Raw genomic sequence first — 17,871 nt, 5'->3', positions numbered from 1 at the left:
ACTCTGTCCTTGCACCAGCAGCAGTGCAGGCCTATCTGAGGTTTACACTGGACAGGTAAATATGACTGCAGCCAAATCACAGGTCTCTTTAACTCAAACCTAGATGCATTAAAGGTAGTAGGACCACTGCTTCACCAGCTTTACATGCTCTGCAGTGAGGGAAGCAGACAGCTGCTGGCAGTGGCTGTCACTGCCATCAATCTCCAGATGCACTACAGATGAAGATTAATATGCATGACTAAATCTAGTTAATTTACATGATGAACCTAAGGGCTCATGTTAATTATATGCATTGTACCTTTAAATTAAAAACAGACAGAAACTGCTGCTTTATTTCCCAAACAACTGAATGTTTCACTTTAAGATTTACCAGTGCCAGTTCCAAAAATGTGAATATTTCCAGCATTTCTTCATTGGGAGCCATATTATACTAAATATCAGTTGGAGTTTGTTCTAGCAAAAACATTTTGGAAATACAACAAAATGCCTAAAGGCAAAACAGTTAACTATGAAAAAAATAACCTGATACTTTACAATCCATTGGGAGAATTATACAAATATATATATTTTAATTTTGCTCAAATCAGGGAATCAGAAGTTTAAATTGTTAACGAGCAAAAAAAGCTTGGGAGCCATTGTTTGTTTTAAGTATTCAGAACTCTCAGCACCTGGAAAAGTAATCGCTGACATACCCATACTCATTAAAACTTACACAAAATGATCAAAGCCACACATTATCAGAGGCTTTTATGAAACAGGCTTTAAAGTGTCTTTAGAGTACAGCATTTAATAGTTTTTAACATCCCCCTGCCAAAAGAAAATCTCACTAACAAAGCTCATATGTTACAAGAGTAGGGCCAATTTGTAAGTATAAGGATGTTTTCTTTCTTTTTTCTCTACTTTTCTTTTTTTTTTAAAGTGGATGATGTCAAGGCTGAACCAACACACAGTAGTGCAGTGTCAAGATAACCGTTAACAGATTTTAATAAAACCACATGCCAATATGATGCTACCTGGAGCTACGGGGGAAATATCCTTTTTTAATTCACCGCACGAGTTACGTGTCTATAAGCACTGATGACAACTGGGACATTTACAGGCCAGGTGTCCCATAAAAGTCTCAGAGTACAGCGTAGTTAATGAGGGATGATGTCACACGTAAAAACACAGCCTTCAAAAGTAGAACTCTTTTGAGATGTAACAGAAATCCTGCTTAATAGACTAAAGCTGAAAAATTGACTTAAACAAGACGTACCTGTGTGTTCATATTTGTGCCTGAGCAGGGAGCTGCCCTTCTGGAAGACCTTGGAACAAAGATCACAGGGGTAGACGCCATTTTCCAGCCGCCGCTTCTTCATCACCACGGCTGAATCTGAGTCGTTCTGCTCCTCCACTGTGGAAACACCATCAGAGCTGCTCTCCACACGCTTCTCCTGTTGTGAACGGAGTTAAAGCATGTTGGAGTCACATTATTTACTGCCCCATCCTACCCTATAGGAAAGCTAGTTTCACCATAAATATTGTGTGAGAGGTATGTGAAGAGCTCATTCTTTGACTGAGTTGTTCTTGAAAATGTTTTCCTGAGAGCCTTCAGTGAAGCTCCTCACTTTAAAGGTAGATAATTCTCCTAGTGTGAATACTCTAGCTTACTGAGAATTAAGCAGCAAGTGCAAACATAAAAGATCCTCTAGGTGACACTACAGGCTGGCTCCAAAAGCAAGTCGATACCTTAAGACTCACATGTTTAAAATGCATGTTTACAGCCTTGTACATATAACAGCCTCGTATTTGAGCTCCTTGGATAGTTTTTCCCTTCATAAGAACTCCTCCCCCCTAACTCAATCATCTGTGTAATCATTAAGGTTTAAAGATATGGATGTGCTGGACTAATTAGGCTGCCAGGTCTCACCTTTGCTAATTTAAGTCAATGGCTGCTTGGCCCTGAGCATGGTTCTGTTGGAGACTTTTTCCTGTTAAAAGCGAGTTTATCCTCTCCACTGTTGCCATGCGCTCACTCACAGGGTTTTTTTTGATTTCGGGGGTTTTCTCTCTATTATATTAGGGTCTTTACCTTACAAAATAAAGTGCCTTGAGGCGACTAAAACTGAATTTAACTGAACTGGATAGTTCAGCCCATATCTACTGATGAAATTCATGCTGCGGTGCACTGTCCAGATGGTTTCTATCAGCAGCTCCACAGACACGAGGTCTCATGTTTAAGTAAATTTGGTTTGAGGATATCGTATTACTCAAAAGCAGTTTGGGTGTTCTACAGAGTCATCACATGTAATGAGGACAGGATGTTATTGAAATGTTTAATGAGTTCACGGGGCTACTGTCATCGATTGAAACTGAGCTAATGGTATTGGTGAAGTAGATAGGAACAGTTCAAGTTAATGGAATCAGAGAATTACCTAAAAACTAATGAGTCATTACTGGTAAAATAATGACTGCAGGTCATCGTAAGTGGCAACCGCAATGCTAACGATGTCTGGTACATTCTGACTCTGACTGGCTCCAGCTCATGTAACTAATGTTTGTTGCTGTTTCTTAGATAGCATGTAGTGGCTTCTTGCAGACTTTTATGACTGCTTTGTGGCTGCTGATTGACTACCAATTCTCACTTTGACTGCTGAACTCAGCATGTCTCAGGCTTTTTTAATTTCTATTTCTCTTGACACACATTTCTTCTGTTTTTTGTGTTGAAGGACTGACACTAACAGGATGCTTTTTAATTTGGGTTAACTCTGGTACTTTCCACAGCAAAATGCACCTAAAGGTAGCATGTAAGTGTTTCCAGTAAGTTATAGATGCTTAGTTTGTAAGTAGTTTGTTTCAGTGTAAAAGGAAACAACCCTCACTCCCTGCAAAGATCCTTGATTAAAAAAGGAAATAGTCATTCCAGTCATCAATTCTGGACTGGTCAAAAGTGAGAATTTTCTCCTTTTTTAAAATTTCCAGTTAAAGGGGAAAATTTTAGTTACATAAAACAAATAGTGCAGTATCAAGTTAGGCTCTGGGAAAGTCGTATAGAAATTTGAAGGATGAACTAACCAGTAAAAACAACAAGGTTTATATGGCATATGTATAGTCGACTCTCCAGGTATTGAATTTGTCTCAGTACGAATAGACACATACTCTTTGCTTTTAGTACTTCAAAGTAGGTGTGCATGACAACCAGTCACTTTAGGGAAGCAAACAGAGCTCTAATTAGAAACTTCTTGCTAACTTTGTTCATACATATAACATGGTTATCACTCGCCGCAATGATCAGCTTCCCATTATTTCTGATGTTGGATGACAGACTACACAAGCAGCTATGTCCCGCTCTCAAAGTACTTTCATAATGTGACTTGATTGGCGAGTACTTGAAAAGTTTTAGTTCTTTCTCAGTTATTAAACACAAGCAAATTAAAGCAACTGATCCACAATTCAGTTCAGCTGTACATGATGCCCATCCATTCAAACTGGATGATAATACGTAAGAAAATGTATAAATTATCTACAGCACCTTTTTTTGAGCTGTTAATTCCTGGTGACTGGTTACACAGTGATCAAATAAAAGATATAAAACCTTTATAATAAGAAAAAAAAATCACATTGTATAAATAAACAAGATATAAGAAGTAACTGGGTGCGTTGTTTTACATTACCAACCTTATGACCATTGAGAACAACAGTCTTTGCTCCAGTGGCGCTGCCAGTTGTAGTGGCGTAGGTATATGTGAGCTGGGGGATGAGGATGGTGCGCTTCGTGGTGGTGCTGAGGCAGCCCTGACTAGCGATGGCAACTAAGGTAGGAAGCTGTGCGGCAGTGACGATGTTAACAGGTCTTCCGGTCTGAGGTGTGGTCACGTAGATGGTTCGACCCTCGAGCTCCTCCTTCCTTAAGCAGGTCAGGTTCAGAGGCTGTTCTTGCTGCTTGGCGGGAGGTGTAGTCATTTTGTTTTCCGATTCTGTTGCAATATGTTTAGGAAGAGAGAGGTCCAGAGGCTCCGCCTGGGAGTCAGAAGCTTCTGGGTCTTCTGGCTCACTTTTAACGATGACAAGGTCCTCATTGTTGAGTGATTCAGAGTCTGATGGGGAGGCGCTGCGAGAGTCTGATGAGGCTTTGTTGGACACCTCCTTGATTGTATTGTCTTCTTCTTCCTTTTCATTCTGATTCACAGTGACCTCTGAGCTGGAATCTGTGGCTTCGGTGTCTTTAGAAACTGCGGTTGCATCGTTGTGACCCTTGCTCACACTTTTCCCCGAGTTCATCTTGATAAACCATTTTCTAACCACATCCACTGGGATACTGACAGACTCTGACATCTTTGACAGCTCCTCATCACTGGGGTTGGCGTTGGAGGCAAAGTAGGTCTTAAGAAGTGAGAGGAGGTCGTCGACAGGCGGCTCCTCCAGGGTCACCCCTGCCTCGTTTAGCAGAGCGGCGAAAGACGGGTCCAAAGCAGCAGAGTCGACGGCCTCTCCATTGGCTGCTTTGCGATGCTGGAGGAGATGCAGCGCCTCCAGATTGTCAGGACAGTCATCGCAAAGTAAACATGTACTGGTGCTGTTGGGCTTTGGCTTCTGAGCTGCTTCTGAAGTTTTATCGGTTGCCTTTTCTGTCTGCGTGGATGCCTCCTTCTCCACATCTGCGATGGGGACTGTTTCTGGTTCTTTCTTGATAATCGTAAGGTCGGCCGCCTCTTGGGTTTGGGGTTTATTTGTTGTGGTTGGAGTGGGAGCTGCAGCGGCCACAGTCGTGATAGTAGGAGGCAGAGTAGGGTTATTTTTGACAACAAGCGGTGTAGGCTGGGCGGTGGCAGTTGTGGCAGCAGCAGGGCTAATGCTGTAGTTGATGATGATCTTCGTGGTACCGTCGTGATCCACGAAGGCAGGAAGGCTGATGATCTGTTGCTGTGGCTGCTGGACCACAATTCCCTGCTTCCCCTGCGTCACCACCCCATTGGCTGAACCCAGCACCTGCCTGAGCACATTTCCATCCATCGCCACCTTGAGCACATTCTGCAAGTCATTAAGATTGATACTGATGGGTGACATCAGACCAACTGTTGGTACAACCATAGCCACACCCTGAGGCAGGGTTGCAGCTGGGACCACAGTTGGCTGTGCTGTTCCTCCGTTCACCACGCCGTTACTGCCGGCTGAAGTTGCCGGTGCCGCCGTCACAGGCTTGCACTCAATTTCCACAGGTTCTGATTTGATCTGGGTGACAGGCAGCTGCTCCTGGAGGGGTTTGCTTTCAGTCTTGTCTTTAAGAACCATACGAGCTGGAGCGATCACAACAGGTCTCGTCTGTGCAGGGGCTGGGGGGGACTTAATCGATGTTCGAGCAACACCGTTGGGGGGTGTAGCACCCACACACTTTTTGCTACTGATGTGGGAGCTGTAGGAGCCTGAGTGGGAGAACCGCTTCTTGCAGTTTGAGCATTCGTATGGTTTCTCACCTAAAAGTATCAGAGAGCGAGAGAGAGAGAGAGAAATGACACAAAACCTTCAAAGAGAAGATTCGTAACATGAAAAACCAAAAACAATTCAAATTTTTAGTAACTTATTTTGAAATGTGTTGGGGTTTGATACTGAGCCCAACTTACAGAACTGACAAATTGATTCATTACAGCAGAAAAACAGAGTTTGGTCACTCCAAGCATAAAACCATTTAACAATGCTTGTTATATGTACAGGGTATTAACTTTTCCTTCTTTAAGGAAAGCAGGGCATTTAAACGTCCTTTGGTACGGCAACTGGAGTGGATATCTATTACCAATCTGTAGCAAAAGATGATGCAGTAGGTCAGTGCAACCTTCATTTAACTCGATCAATTCATTAAGAACACATTCCTATGTTCCCTTTTAAAGAAACAGGGATGGGGTAAAAAGAAGCATCTAAAGTTTAATCAGTTTAATCAGCAGCAGCACAGATCCGAAAAATTTTTAAAGCGCACCGACTGATAAACAAGCACTTTTATGAGACTTTATTAAAAAAATGTACTGACCGATTTTGCACTAGAGGCCTCATGATGTCATATTTGGACAAACTTCATTAGTGTGTCTACAGCAGGGATGTCAAACTCATTGAGGCCCACACACACCCCACTCTGATCTTAGTGGGCCGGATGAGTGAAACTTCCCTTTCTGTCAGTGTAAACACATTTAACCCCTGAGATATCTTAATATAAGATAAAGAAGTGCAATTTTAACACCACTTCTCAGTTTTTCTACACGATGAAGTTCACTGCCCAGACGGTCCTATATTTATAAAACATAAAGATTGTGTTGATTGATGAAAATGTTCTTTTTTTAACTGAGCTTTTCTGTAATTTAACTGTTTAACTCTTACTTAAATATTTTGATGTAGTATGTATGGCTGTGGGGGAACTTTATCAGCAGGGAAAGCCGTAAAACTTGTGTGTCCTCCTTCATGTTTTCTAAAGCCGCCCAGCAGCCCATTCTGAGCACTTTCTGGCATTCAGGCATTCATTAAGTTATTGACGTAGCTTACCAAGTGCACTAAGGAAATGCTCTATATTAACCAGCTTTAATGGAACACCTGAAATCTGGTGTCCATTAACATACACAGTGCCAATTAAACACACGAACGAAAAAAACAACCTGAAATTATCTGTCAGTTAATGTGTACATTTAATGAAAATTATTAGTCAGTTGTAAATGCAGTAATTGCAGACAAATGTTCGATGACTAGAGAGGCCTGCAGTTTGGAACAGCTACACAGGTTGTAGCAGACTGTGCATGTGTGCAGCAGCTCACCGCTGTGAATGCGCAGGTGCTCCTTCAGGTGGTGTTTGTATTTGAAGGCCTTGGAACACTCGGTACACTTGAACTTGCGGGTTCCACCCGTTCCTACCGATCCTCCTGTCGACTGTGAAACGTGACGCTGAGACAGAAAAGAAGTATGTCTCTATTATTTTTCTGTGTCGTTCAGTTCTTTTAATATCAGATGAATATTTCATAGGAATTCTGTGTGAAAGCTTTGACATTTTTGAAAACAGTAAATGTATGCATTTTCTTCTGTAGCTCGAAGGTTTGAAAGAAGCACTGGGGACGTGTTTTTGCTTACATAACAGACTGAATCTCATGCATAATAAATCAAAGTGCACAAAATTTTAATAACAAAAAAGAAATATCAGTGAATTAAAGTTGAACAACATGACAAAATGTTCATCCTAGTGATCCTGAGGTAGAGATTTGAGTCTGGGTAACAGTTTGACATATCAGACCTGATTTCGCTCTTAGTTTGGCGCATTGCGTCTTCGGTTCTCATGCTAAGAGGTGTTACCTGCTCTCTGGAGCCCCTGTGGTGGCTCATGTGCCTCTCCAGCTGCGAGCGATAGGTAAAGGTGTAGCTGCAGTGCGAGCAGCTGTAGTTATCCTCGCTGGTCTCGTGGCGATACTTGATGTGTTCCTTCAGCGAGGCGTTGCGTTTGTAGCCCCGGGAGCAGTAGGGGCAAGTGTGCAACTGGGAGAAAGAATCAGGTGTTCCTGTGGTGGCAGCAAAAGGGAAAGGTGGATGATGGATGATGCTTAATTTTTTTTTCTTAAACTTCATTTGAAGAGGATGTCGGACAATCAAACAGCTCCTCCTCCTCCTACACCTTTCTGATGTCAGTTAGCTCGTTTCCTTAACTCTGCTCTCCAGCACCCACAACTCTCCATACAGTAACTAGCCAGCTGGATGGAGGGGAAAAGTGACATTCCTGTGCATCTACCTCTGGTTTTCCCAAACATTTTTTGTGTTAAGTCCAACACATAAACTAAATTAATTTGGGATATAAACAAAGTAGCTTCCCCACTCTCTATATGAAGGCCTGTCTTCAATCTTTACCTGTAATCTTGTTTAGACTGAGAATAACCTGCCCTTCATAAAACCTCTCTAGACTGTATAAGTTTTACTATTGTCTTTGCCTTTAAATCTTCCTGAAAGCTATAACAAGCCAGCTACTGTTATTATTTCAGCATTTATGTCTTTCTCATGCTCCAGAACATTCAGTGCTTCCTCCAAGTAATGTTCTTTGACCTGTGCTATCTCAACTTTATCCTCAACTTCACCAGCTGCTAGTGGAGCACTCAACACTTGAGTGTAGTGGTTATACTTTGGAGTTTCAAGTTTAGTGTTTCTACTGTAAATGGCAGACAATATCTCACTTTTCTGATTTTATTTTTTATTTTAACCTCAGAGGTCCCATGTCAAGAAAATGTGTTTGGAGATTTTCAGAAAACTGTCCATGTGAAATAAAAGCTCTGAAAATACAGCCGTTTGTTATCTACCCCACCAACCGATCAGCTTTTCAAACAAGTCACAGTCCCACTCGTTTACTGCTCGCTTCTGAGGTGAGTACTAAGCAGAGTATAGCATGATGTGAACTCCAGAATGCTGAGCAGGAAGAAGCTGGAAATTTGTAGCGCTTGACATCAAAGAATTTGACATTTTAACACAATTTTAACACATCAATAGTAACACCCGAGCATCTGCATCATGACACTCAGTATAATATGTAATGTTGGCGTGTTACCGTTTTCATCGGCTCCTCCCGTCTCTGTCGGACTCTGCTCGTCCTCGGGGGCTTCAGGATAGATGATGGTTGTGTCTCCCTGCTGGAGAATCTCCTCCACTAGAGCATCCTTCACCACCTCCTCTTCTTCCTCTGATGCACACTCCTGCTTCACTAAAAACACAAATGCACAAAGGTTAGTGTTGCTGTACACAAAGAACCCAATTATCCACCATGGACAGCACTACGGATACAGATAGACTGAATGATTTTGCGTTTAAATCATTTTAAACGACTTATTTTCTCTGTGAGGAATCCACTAGAGGGCGCCATATAACTTGTAAATGATTTGATAACAGGCTCATCACTTGAGCTATCCCGTGTCTGTAAGGTGTGCACTTTATATTCTCAAAAACATTTGTTGGGCATTTCTAAAAATGGCATAGCTGCAGAAAAGTTATTCCTAAAGATACCTGGACTAGTTCTGCTAACAATGTTCAGAGATCCCTAAAATCAGAAGATTCTGAATTTGGGAAGTTTTAGCTACAATGCTGTGGAAAACTATGGACACCCCATGTATTCAACAGGTTGTTTTAGCAGCAGTAACTTGAAGGGATCATTTATTGTATGACTTTATCAGTCTCTCACGTCATTGTGGAGGAATTTGGGCCCACTCTTCATTACAACATTCCTTCAGTTCATTGAGGTTTGCGGGCATTTGTTTATGTACAGGTCTCATAAGTTCCTGCTACATCATTTGGGTTGAGGTTTGGATACAGGAAATTGCAGTCCCTTCATTCTTTTCTTTTTCAGCCATTATGATGTAGTGTTCATAGGATCATCCTGTTGCATGACCCAGTTTCAACCAAGCTTTAGCTGCTGGACAGATGGCCTCACATTTGGCTCTAGAATTCTTTGGTACACAGAGTTGACTCAATGACTGCTGGTGCCTAAGTCTCGTGGCTGTAAAACCACCCTAAATTACCGCCCCTCCACCACTGTGTTTGACAGTTGGTATGAGATGTTTGTGCTGATATGCTGTGTTTGACTTTCATCAATGTGGCACTGTACATTCAGGCCAAATATCTCCATCTTGGGCTTGTATATCCAAAGGACACTGTTCCAGGAGTGGTCTGTTCACATGCAACTTTGCAAACGTAAACGAGAAGGGGATGGCTTTCTCTTGGCAAACCTCCAAAAAAGCCATACACATTCATGTTTCTCTAACTGTACAGTCAAGAACTTTGCAGACCTTAGTTAGCACGGTAAATGTCAAAGTCTGAGACATAACTCTTGGGCTTTTTGCTGTTTTTTTTGCATTGGCATGAATTTGCTTCAGACCAGCAAACTGCTAAAACATCTGCTTGTATCCAGGCGGTCACACTTGCTGATAATCCGTTAATCAAGAGCATTTGATTAGAAGCACTTGCTAGCTTCTTACCCTCCTAATTAATATAGAAGCAGTAAGGATATAATTAGAAAGCTTTGACGTGAGTATGCAGTCCAGTGAAAAGCTGTGCCACGCGACTGTAATGCTGACCAAACATACAGTATGAACCTCTGTAAATGTTATCATATTTAAATATTAGAAAAATAAACTAAACACACTTGAAGTAATTAGAATTAACACTCTACTACAAAGTCCCAGCACATACCATTCGCTAAGATTAAATAAAATCATACCTTATTATACTGAACTTTTTAAAATTAATTTGTAGCCAAAGATTAGACAGACCAAACTGCACTGTGATGCTGTACTGTCATCATACCTAGGACAATATTAAAAACAGAAACTCTTTCTTCCTACAAACCTGTTAATATTCATATATCTTTAATCATCTATAGCTACAGCCAGCTTATGTGGCTGCAGCAGCTAAACTGTTAGCGATGTTTGAGTTCACTTGGAACAGCTGGTTTGCTGCACAGACAGAGACAGTATGTGTTTCCCTGCAACCATAATGAGCCTTACAAAGAATAATTACAGCCCTGGGCGTGATTCAAACGTGGCACTTCAGAGGGAAATGAGTCAGGGACGTAACAGTGGCACCACACTGACAGTCTGTCCTCTACCCAAACACTCCCTCTCATTAAACCAAACACACTCCTCTATTCAAATTAACCTTAAGTAGCCGACATGGAACAAAACAGACAGCAATGAATATGCTCAGGCAAACTTAGTATCTACAAGTGCTTCAAAAAGGCACTGCATGCAATTTTATATCAAATGCATTTTGAAAAGATGATGACCTGAATGCAAGTTTCACCAAGTAAAAATAAGTTACCTGTTACTTCAAATGTTTCCAGAGCACCATCAAAGAAATGGCAAAGAAGGCCAAGCCACTTAATTGAAGAAATCAGTTTAGGATCAAAGGCTTCCCCATTTCTAAATTTTTGCCTTTTTTTTTTCTCGAGTATGCGAAGACTGTGACGCATTTTCCAACACTCGTCTTATTTTTTCCATCCACGATCATTCACAGCATACAGTTAAACTAGACAGCCATGCAGATAACACTTCAGACTGCAGGAGAAACAGAGTAACACTGCACCGCCTGTTTGTAACACAAGGTCCCTGTTAAGTAATTGAAGTCTCAACACCAATCTGAGATAATGCTGATGGCATGATTTATTTTTCCACTAACCCCCAGCCGCACCAGATTTACTTGTTTAAGTACACTAAACTCCTCTGTAAAACTGGTAGAGTGGTGAAAGTGAGCCTAATGTTAAGGCATGCATAATAAGCACATTACCTATTTATTTAAATAGGCAGTTGTTCGATTCCTGACTTCTACAGTCAGCATGTAGAATAACTTTAGGCAAGATACAAATGCATGAATGTGTAGCTGAATATTCCTTTGAATGTAAAGCACTTTGAGCAGCGCACTTATAAATGGATGCATAGTATATACTGTACGGTATATAGTGATTTTCTTTATTTTAGAGCTCAGTCAGGGTTTTATTCTTGATATTTTTGCAGTTACAGCATTTTTTTGTGCATATTGCTCTAAGCAGGATTTCATCCCTCTGAGACAAAGACTCTTGCTGCTCTCCCTTGATCAGATCTGATGCTGTGCTAAGTGCAAATATCATAACACGTGTAGAAGAGGAACTTAGGCAGAGAGCTTACTTCACTTTCTGAGTATAAAAACACTGATAAGAGAAAGCAGTGAGGTGAAACTGTGACCAGTGTTGTCATGGTGCTCAAGTATTTTAAATGCAGGCAGAATCAGCAGGAAAGGCCACGCCTCTTCCTGCTGAGCCGTGTCAGGGACAGGTGCAGCTGTGTGTGTGTGTAGTCAGCAGGATCTGCAATCACAGAACCAGTCATAAAAAGAAAAAAAAGGAGGGGTCTATGCTGAACTGCGTGTGTGTACGCCTTTATAAAGAATAGGCGGGCCCAGGCCGAGCCCTGTTAAGCCTCATGTTAAACACACAGATCTTTACTTCCCATGATCTCATCCAAAAGCTTTCCAAACCTCTTTTCCCCCTCTGAGACTCGCTCATCTACCTTCGCGCTTCCTTCCCCACCTCTTTGCTCATTCCTTTCTCTTATAGCCTCTTATATCGCCATTTCTACTTTTCTCCTTATCTTGGTCCTTCCTTCAGTTTATTTATGTAGCTCACTAACATGTACAGCATTCAGCACCCCCTGTCTTTAAACACTTCAATGAAAAAAGGGAAAAACTTCACCCTTCCAAAAAAAAGAAACCTCAACTAAAAGGAAAACATGAAAAAGACTTCAAGAAGAGCAGAGCAGAAGAGTCTCTTAAATCCGTTCTAGAATATGCCCTCAGTAAGCAAGCTAAAAACACATTTTGGCCCCCTGGCATTTGAAAGCTGAGCTCTTTGAAAACAGTCTCCATTTAGGAAAGTGAGGGGATGAATGTGAAAATGCTGACCTTGACTGACTGCAGACCTTTGTGTCAGTAAAATCACGGACGCAGGCTTTCGGTCCACTTTGACGCTGATTTTAAACATAAATACTTCTCGTTACATAGTGCAGCTCTATTAAGCTATTTCCATGATGATTTTGGGGGCTTTTGCTATAATACTGTGTCAAGGTTGACTGCAACAGCTGACGAGTTCCTGCCGGATTAATGTGTCATATTCATCAGATGCAATTCACAGTTTTCTAATTGTTCAGCTATTAAACAGTCAAAAGTGTCACAGCTTCCATAAACGACTTGTGCGTCGTTCTTATGCATGTAAGCATGTGTCCACCTACCACAAAGGCAACAAGTCTGATAACATACGTGGCAGAATCTTATTTCCGATCATTTGATGAACAAAAATATTTCTCTATGCTTAACTCAACAAAACCTCAATTCATGACAGTAGTTAACAAAACACAGTGCAGTGTTGGGTACTTTCATTTGGCTCTGGCTGAAACCTTTGCAGAGGTTACCAAAAATAAAGACCCTGCTAAAGAGTAACCGAACAACAGTTTGGAAAATGGCAGGTTTAGCAAGCTGAGACTACATATTTACTGAGTCATTATTTAGAGAACTTTACAGCCACAATAAGATAATTTCCAACTGTCCCTAAGCTGCAGAAAGTTGCAGGTCTTAAAGATTTAATTGAGAAAGGATGTCACTTTCTGTTAAATGACTACTTGATTAACAGATACATGTTTACTGATTAAAAAGGTTTAAGCTGTAATACTATTCTTTGTTCTTTTGCCATTCAAAAGAGAAGAAACAAACATGTTCTATTTTCAGCTCACTACACTTGGCTGCATGGCTGTCATGTTTTCTTTTTAAATTAGCCTTCCTCCTCTCCCTTTCTGTCTTTGTCTCTTCCTCTTCCTTCTCTTCAACCACGTTACCAACTGCTTGCTTCCTCAGTCTCTCCTCTTGTCCCCTCCCCACCATTTCTCTTTAATCTAACTTCATCTCCCTCCCTCCTTCACTTACTTTATTTTCCTCCATCACCCCTTCCTTCCAATCCCTCCCCTCACTTGATACACCTCTCTGCATATTTTCCCACCACACTCTACAATTACACTTAATGCCTCACAAAAAATACATGCTGTAATGACGACCAGGACCCTGCAACACACACATGTGGAATATCAGAATGGAATGAAAACAGGAAATCATGTGGTTCGCACACACGCAAACACACACATACACTTGCATACTGACACCAGCCGAGTTATTCACAGGCACATGCACTCTCTGCACACAGCACTCGTATACCTTGCCAGAACCTGTCACTGTGAGTCCGTGGTGAATTTATAAGGCAGGATGGATTGGAGCTGCAGTGCGGCCTAGACTGCAGGGGGAGTAGCGCACACTAATCTCTCACCAGAGGACCAATTCAACACCAGCTGCTCTCCGTTCTTTCTCCTTTCGGCTCAGACGGGGAGGAAAGAAAGGACTCAAAGTCAGACTATCCAAAAATATCAGGCAAAGCCTTTGAAGGGTTCCCACCGTGGCCTTACAGCACTGCAACATTTCATGACTTTTCCATGACTTCCCTCCAACACCGTCAGAGCTCCTCCGCACTAAATATGTAACTCCTTCCTGGTTTGTTAATGTTTTTCTAAAGGAGTGAACAGGCTGCTTTCTATCGCAGGTGCAGTTGAAAAATAACAGGTACTGCCATGAAAGCACAAGTCAATTCAATCCGTAATATTATACTTTTATATCAAGACTAGTTTTAAATGAAAGACCGCAAAGAAGATACTACTACTACTATTACTACTACCACCACCTCTGCTGATGCTTTCCTCGTTTAAACTGTCAAGGCTTTGCAAATTGAGCATTTATTAAGATGTAATATGTCATTGTTAATGGCATATTTAATCTATTTAAAAACTTTTCTCACTGTAAAGTCAAGAGAATTAGTGCATAACTACATATACAAGTTCACCATCCTACCTTATTACAACGAAAGGCACCTGACAGGAACGGTCAAAGGTGAAAAAAACAGACCATTCAGTCGATAAATGAAGTCTCTCTCTGCTCAGCGCTGCATATTTTTCTCACATTGCAATTTTAATCAAAGTATTTATCTAAAGCTATGGAAAAAGTTATATATTGTTAAGAAAAGTGTACAAATCTAGGTTTTAAAAAACACCACAAAGTTGCTTTAGCTAACCAAACACACCTTTTTATTACCAGAAATTAATAAATAACTACTTAGTGTTCTGTGACTATTCTGATTGGTAACTTACATGTCACATCCAGCGCCTGTTTTAAATAAGCCATTAAAGCACTCTGACTGGCTGCCCTCTTCAAACAGAAGCTTTGAACACAAAGGTGCATGCTGCTTCTGTGCTCACAGTCAAAGCTGGCTGAAATGATCATGAACACATTTTTTTTTTTTTTTTTTTTTTTTAAAAGAAACACAAATGTGTTTGCCTGGAAATTTAAAAGTCAGGCCCAGTGGTAACAGTATCACATGTATTTCCATCATTATTCTCTGAAAAGCCCTCTAAAATACCAATCAAGCCCTGCACTATTGTGAATATTTGATGCAGACCTGTTTAAATAAATATACAAGCTGCAGACCAGGAGGTAGAGCGGGTTGTCAACCAGTCAGAAAATGTATCCATTTATCTGAGTTTGAGTATATGTGCGACAGTTAGACAGTGAACATTCAGCCCTGTATAAACGTGACTTGTAGTAGTATTTGAGTGGAAAACTGCTGTATAAGAACAGTCCAAACCTATTAAAATTTTGCTATGTAGTCTGGGTGTACAATCATATGTACTATGCTGATGTCAGGTGAATGTATTATCTCACCTGACGTGCTAGTTTATTGTGAGAATAAGGCTTAGAAGTTTTAGCTTGTACCAAAAAGTTGAGGTTTACTGAACAACAACAAGCTTAGGAAAACCTCCATGGATAATTAATAATATCCAAAGTCAGAGCACCACCTATCACTTCAAACACTGTGGGGAGGCTTTCCTACAATATCTGCAGCCGAAGAAGAAGGGAAACAAACGCAAGAGAAAGCAAGACGAAAGCCTGGCACAAGAATACAAAGAAATGAGAAGGGATCAGTGACTGCAGAAAAGTAGTGAGTACAGAAGAGAAAGGATAGAGCTGAGAGAAAGAGGGAGAGAAATAAAGCAAAAGAGAGTGAGCAGCACTCATGAGCACTGCTCACACCATGTAAGGCTTTATTCAGGAACAATGAAACAAGCCTTGAGAGCAATATCTCTGAGTGTCACATTCTCGCCGTCTCCATGGTTTTAGTATTTCCTGCTTGACTGTAACTAACTGCTGTTGAGATGAAGGCAGATGCTTGCGTAGGCTGAGCTGTTTGAGAGGAATCGAGGATTAAAAGGGCATTGAGAATCGGCGTAAACACAAGCCAATCAACTTCGGCTGTTGAATGCAGAGTTGGTTCTGCTTCTGCTCGTTAAAGCTTGTGACACTTTCGCTGTTTTGTTTGGATCCTGAGGTATGTTTTTGAAAGTGTGCGAGCACGGGTAAGCGCTGATCCTGCAAACTTACTTACTTCGGGGTATCTGGAGGTTTAAAGAGTTTTAAAGAGCTTTACCATGCTGCCTGAATGTGGAGTGGAAACCAATTAAAAAAATAAAATACACACAAAGTCTCTAGAAAGTCTATTTCTGTCTGCGCTTCCTGCAGCTGGTGAAACTTAGGTACTTCGGAGTAGGAAGAAGGACAGCAGGCAGTTGATGGATGAGCAACTTGAGGTCCAAAACTGTTGACTACACCAGATGTGAATCATCTGATATGACTAAACCTGTTCCGCGGTTCCCAGCGGACGTGCAGCGCACAAAAACCCTGTCTGCAAAGGCAAACAACAAGCAGTTCAGCTGACTCAACTCCACACAGTCACACACCATCTCAGCAGTGTTAATGAGGGAACTCATTAAGCTGTTATTCCACTAATATATAAACCAAATCTCTTGTTTTTATGTCGTTTGAATTATAGAAATAGCACTGCAGAACTGAAGTGATTAGCTGATTTTATAATATTCAATCAATTATTCATTTACGTAAATGAGCACAATATTTAAATTAGAAGGAAGTGATTATATAATTTGGTCTTTCCTAATTAATATTAATGCAGCAAAGGGCCAACTGCAAGAGCCTACACACAGAGCCTGTTAAAGTCTGACATAGGGAATGTGGCGTTGTTGCCTGCCCACGTTTGCTATGCATCTGCAAGCCACTTAGCAACCCACCACCATCGCAACTCTTCTTTTTATGCTGTATCTGACTTGGTTAATGTCTGTTGACACTACTGTCATATCCTCTGTACTGTGCGGGTCTTGCTGATCTCTCCCTGCCTCATGCTGTCCTCGTCTGCATGTGGAAGGAACAGATTCATACTTCAAAATATAATTAAGAAATAAAATTCTTCCTTTACTCCAGCAGTCCTGACTGAAAGGTGTGACACATCATCAGGAAGAACAGGAAAACACTGAGATCCTGACTGTGTATTTAGCTTAAGCTAAATGTTATCACTGACAAATCTAATATGTGAACGTCACTAATATTTTGAGCCACCTTGAAACATGTTATTAGTATATTAGCACTCTGCAGCATATCTGTTAACAACTCTTTTCCCCTCCAGTGGGCGGGGCTTTCACTTACACTACGTCTAGTGTTTGTCAAATTTATAGACACACAGTGATGACATAAAAAGATATTAAAAAATGCTCTTTTTTTTTTTTTTTTACATTTTAATGGCTTACATTTTGTCACCATAAAGAAATTCAAGATGTTTCTGGCATGTCACCCTGTCAGTGAGCACTTATTGTTTGGAGAACAGATAAGCAGTCAGACACCAGTCAGAGGAGAAAGATGACAAGGAATGATGATGAAGCTTGTCTTTGTGTTTTATCAGAGAGGGATAGAGAGGAAGAAATTCGATTCAGAGGGAGGAGAGAGTGGATGTGTGTGTGTGTGTCATAGTTAGATTAGCCTTTAGGATGTGGTGTCATACAGGCTGACCTAAAAGTGCGAGACAGAAAGAGCAGAACATCTGGCTCTGGTGGGCGAACGGGCGTTCCCCGAGGCTTGGAGGATGAACTAATCCGATCAAACAGAGAGATGAGATGTACAGACAAACAATCTTATACAACTGGGCTCTATCAGCAATATGGCTGTCTTTCTACATGTCACACTGCAAGATGGTGCTAATAAAATCTTGGGAGTACAACCTCAATATCTGAACACATCAGATTGTGTGATGGATACCCAGTGGATACAGGCTTTGTGATTTTAAAAGGAAGAACAAATGCATGCAGATCTGCAACACAGGCTCTCATGCTGATTGGTTAGCTTGTACATGTGGGTTGTATACTATCAGAAACAACGGTACAATAAAAATCCACTTATGTCCGTAAAGGTAAAATGCAACCAAATGTATCT

The 17,871-nt window shown here is 41.1% G+C and overlaps 1 protein-coding gene across 2 annotated transcripts in view; it reads right to left on the bottom strand.

The window, feature by feature from the left end:
* Positions 1–17,871, bottom strand: part of LOC100701828 (zinc finger E-box-binding homeobox 1) — a 71,212-nt gene that overhangs the window by 3,982 nt on the left and 49,359 nt on the right. For both annotated transcript variants that reach the window (XM_003447485.5, XM_005476772.4), the window contains exons 3-7: positions 8,537–8,689; positions 7,303–7,505; positions 6,774–6,900; positions 3,658–5,453; positions 1,256–1,433 (exon numbers count right to left, since the gene is read on the bottom strand). In XM_003447485.5, the coding sequence (XP_003447533.1) occupies positions 1,256–1,433; positions 3,658–5,453; positions 6,774–6,900; positions 7,303–7,505; positions 8,537–8,689 (2,457 nt within the window). The remainder of the gene's footprint in view (positions 1–1,255; positions 1,434–3,657; positions 5,454–6,773; positions 6,901–7,302; positions 7,506–8,536; positions 8,690–17,871) is intronic.

This window comes from Oreochromis niloticus, linkage group LG18, assembly GCF_001858045.2.
Source record: "Oreochromis niloticus isolate F11D_XX linkage group LG18, O_niloticus_UMD_NMBU, whole genome shotgun sequence".
Classification (NCBI taxonomy): domain Eukaryota; kingdom Metazoa; phylum Chordata; class Actinopteri; order Cichliformes; family Cichlidae; genus Oreochromis; species Oreochromis niloticus.
Note: the sequence above shows the minus strand (reverse complement) of the source record. Positions and strands in the feature narration are given on the sequence as shown.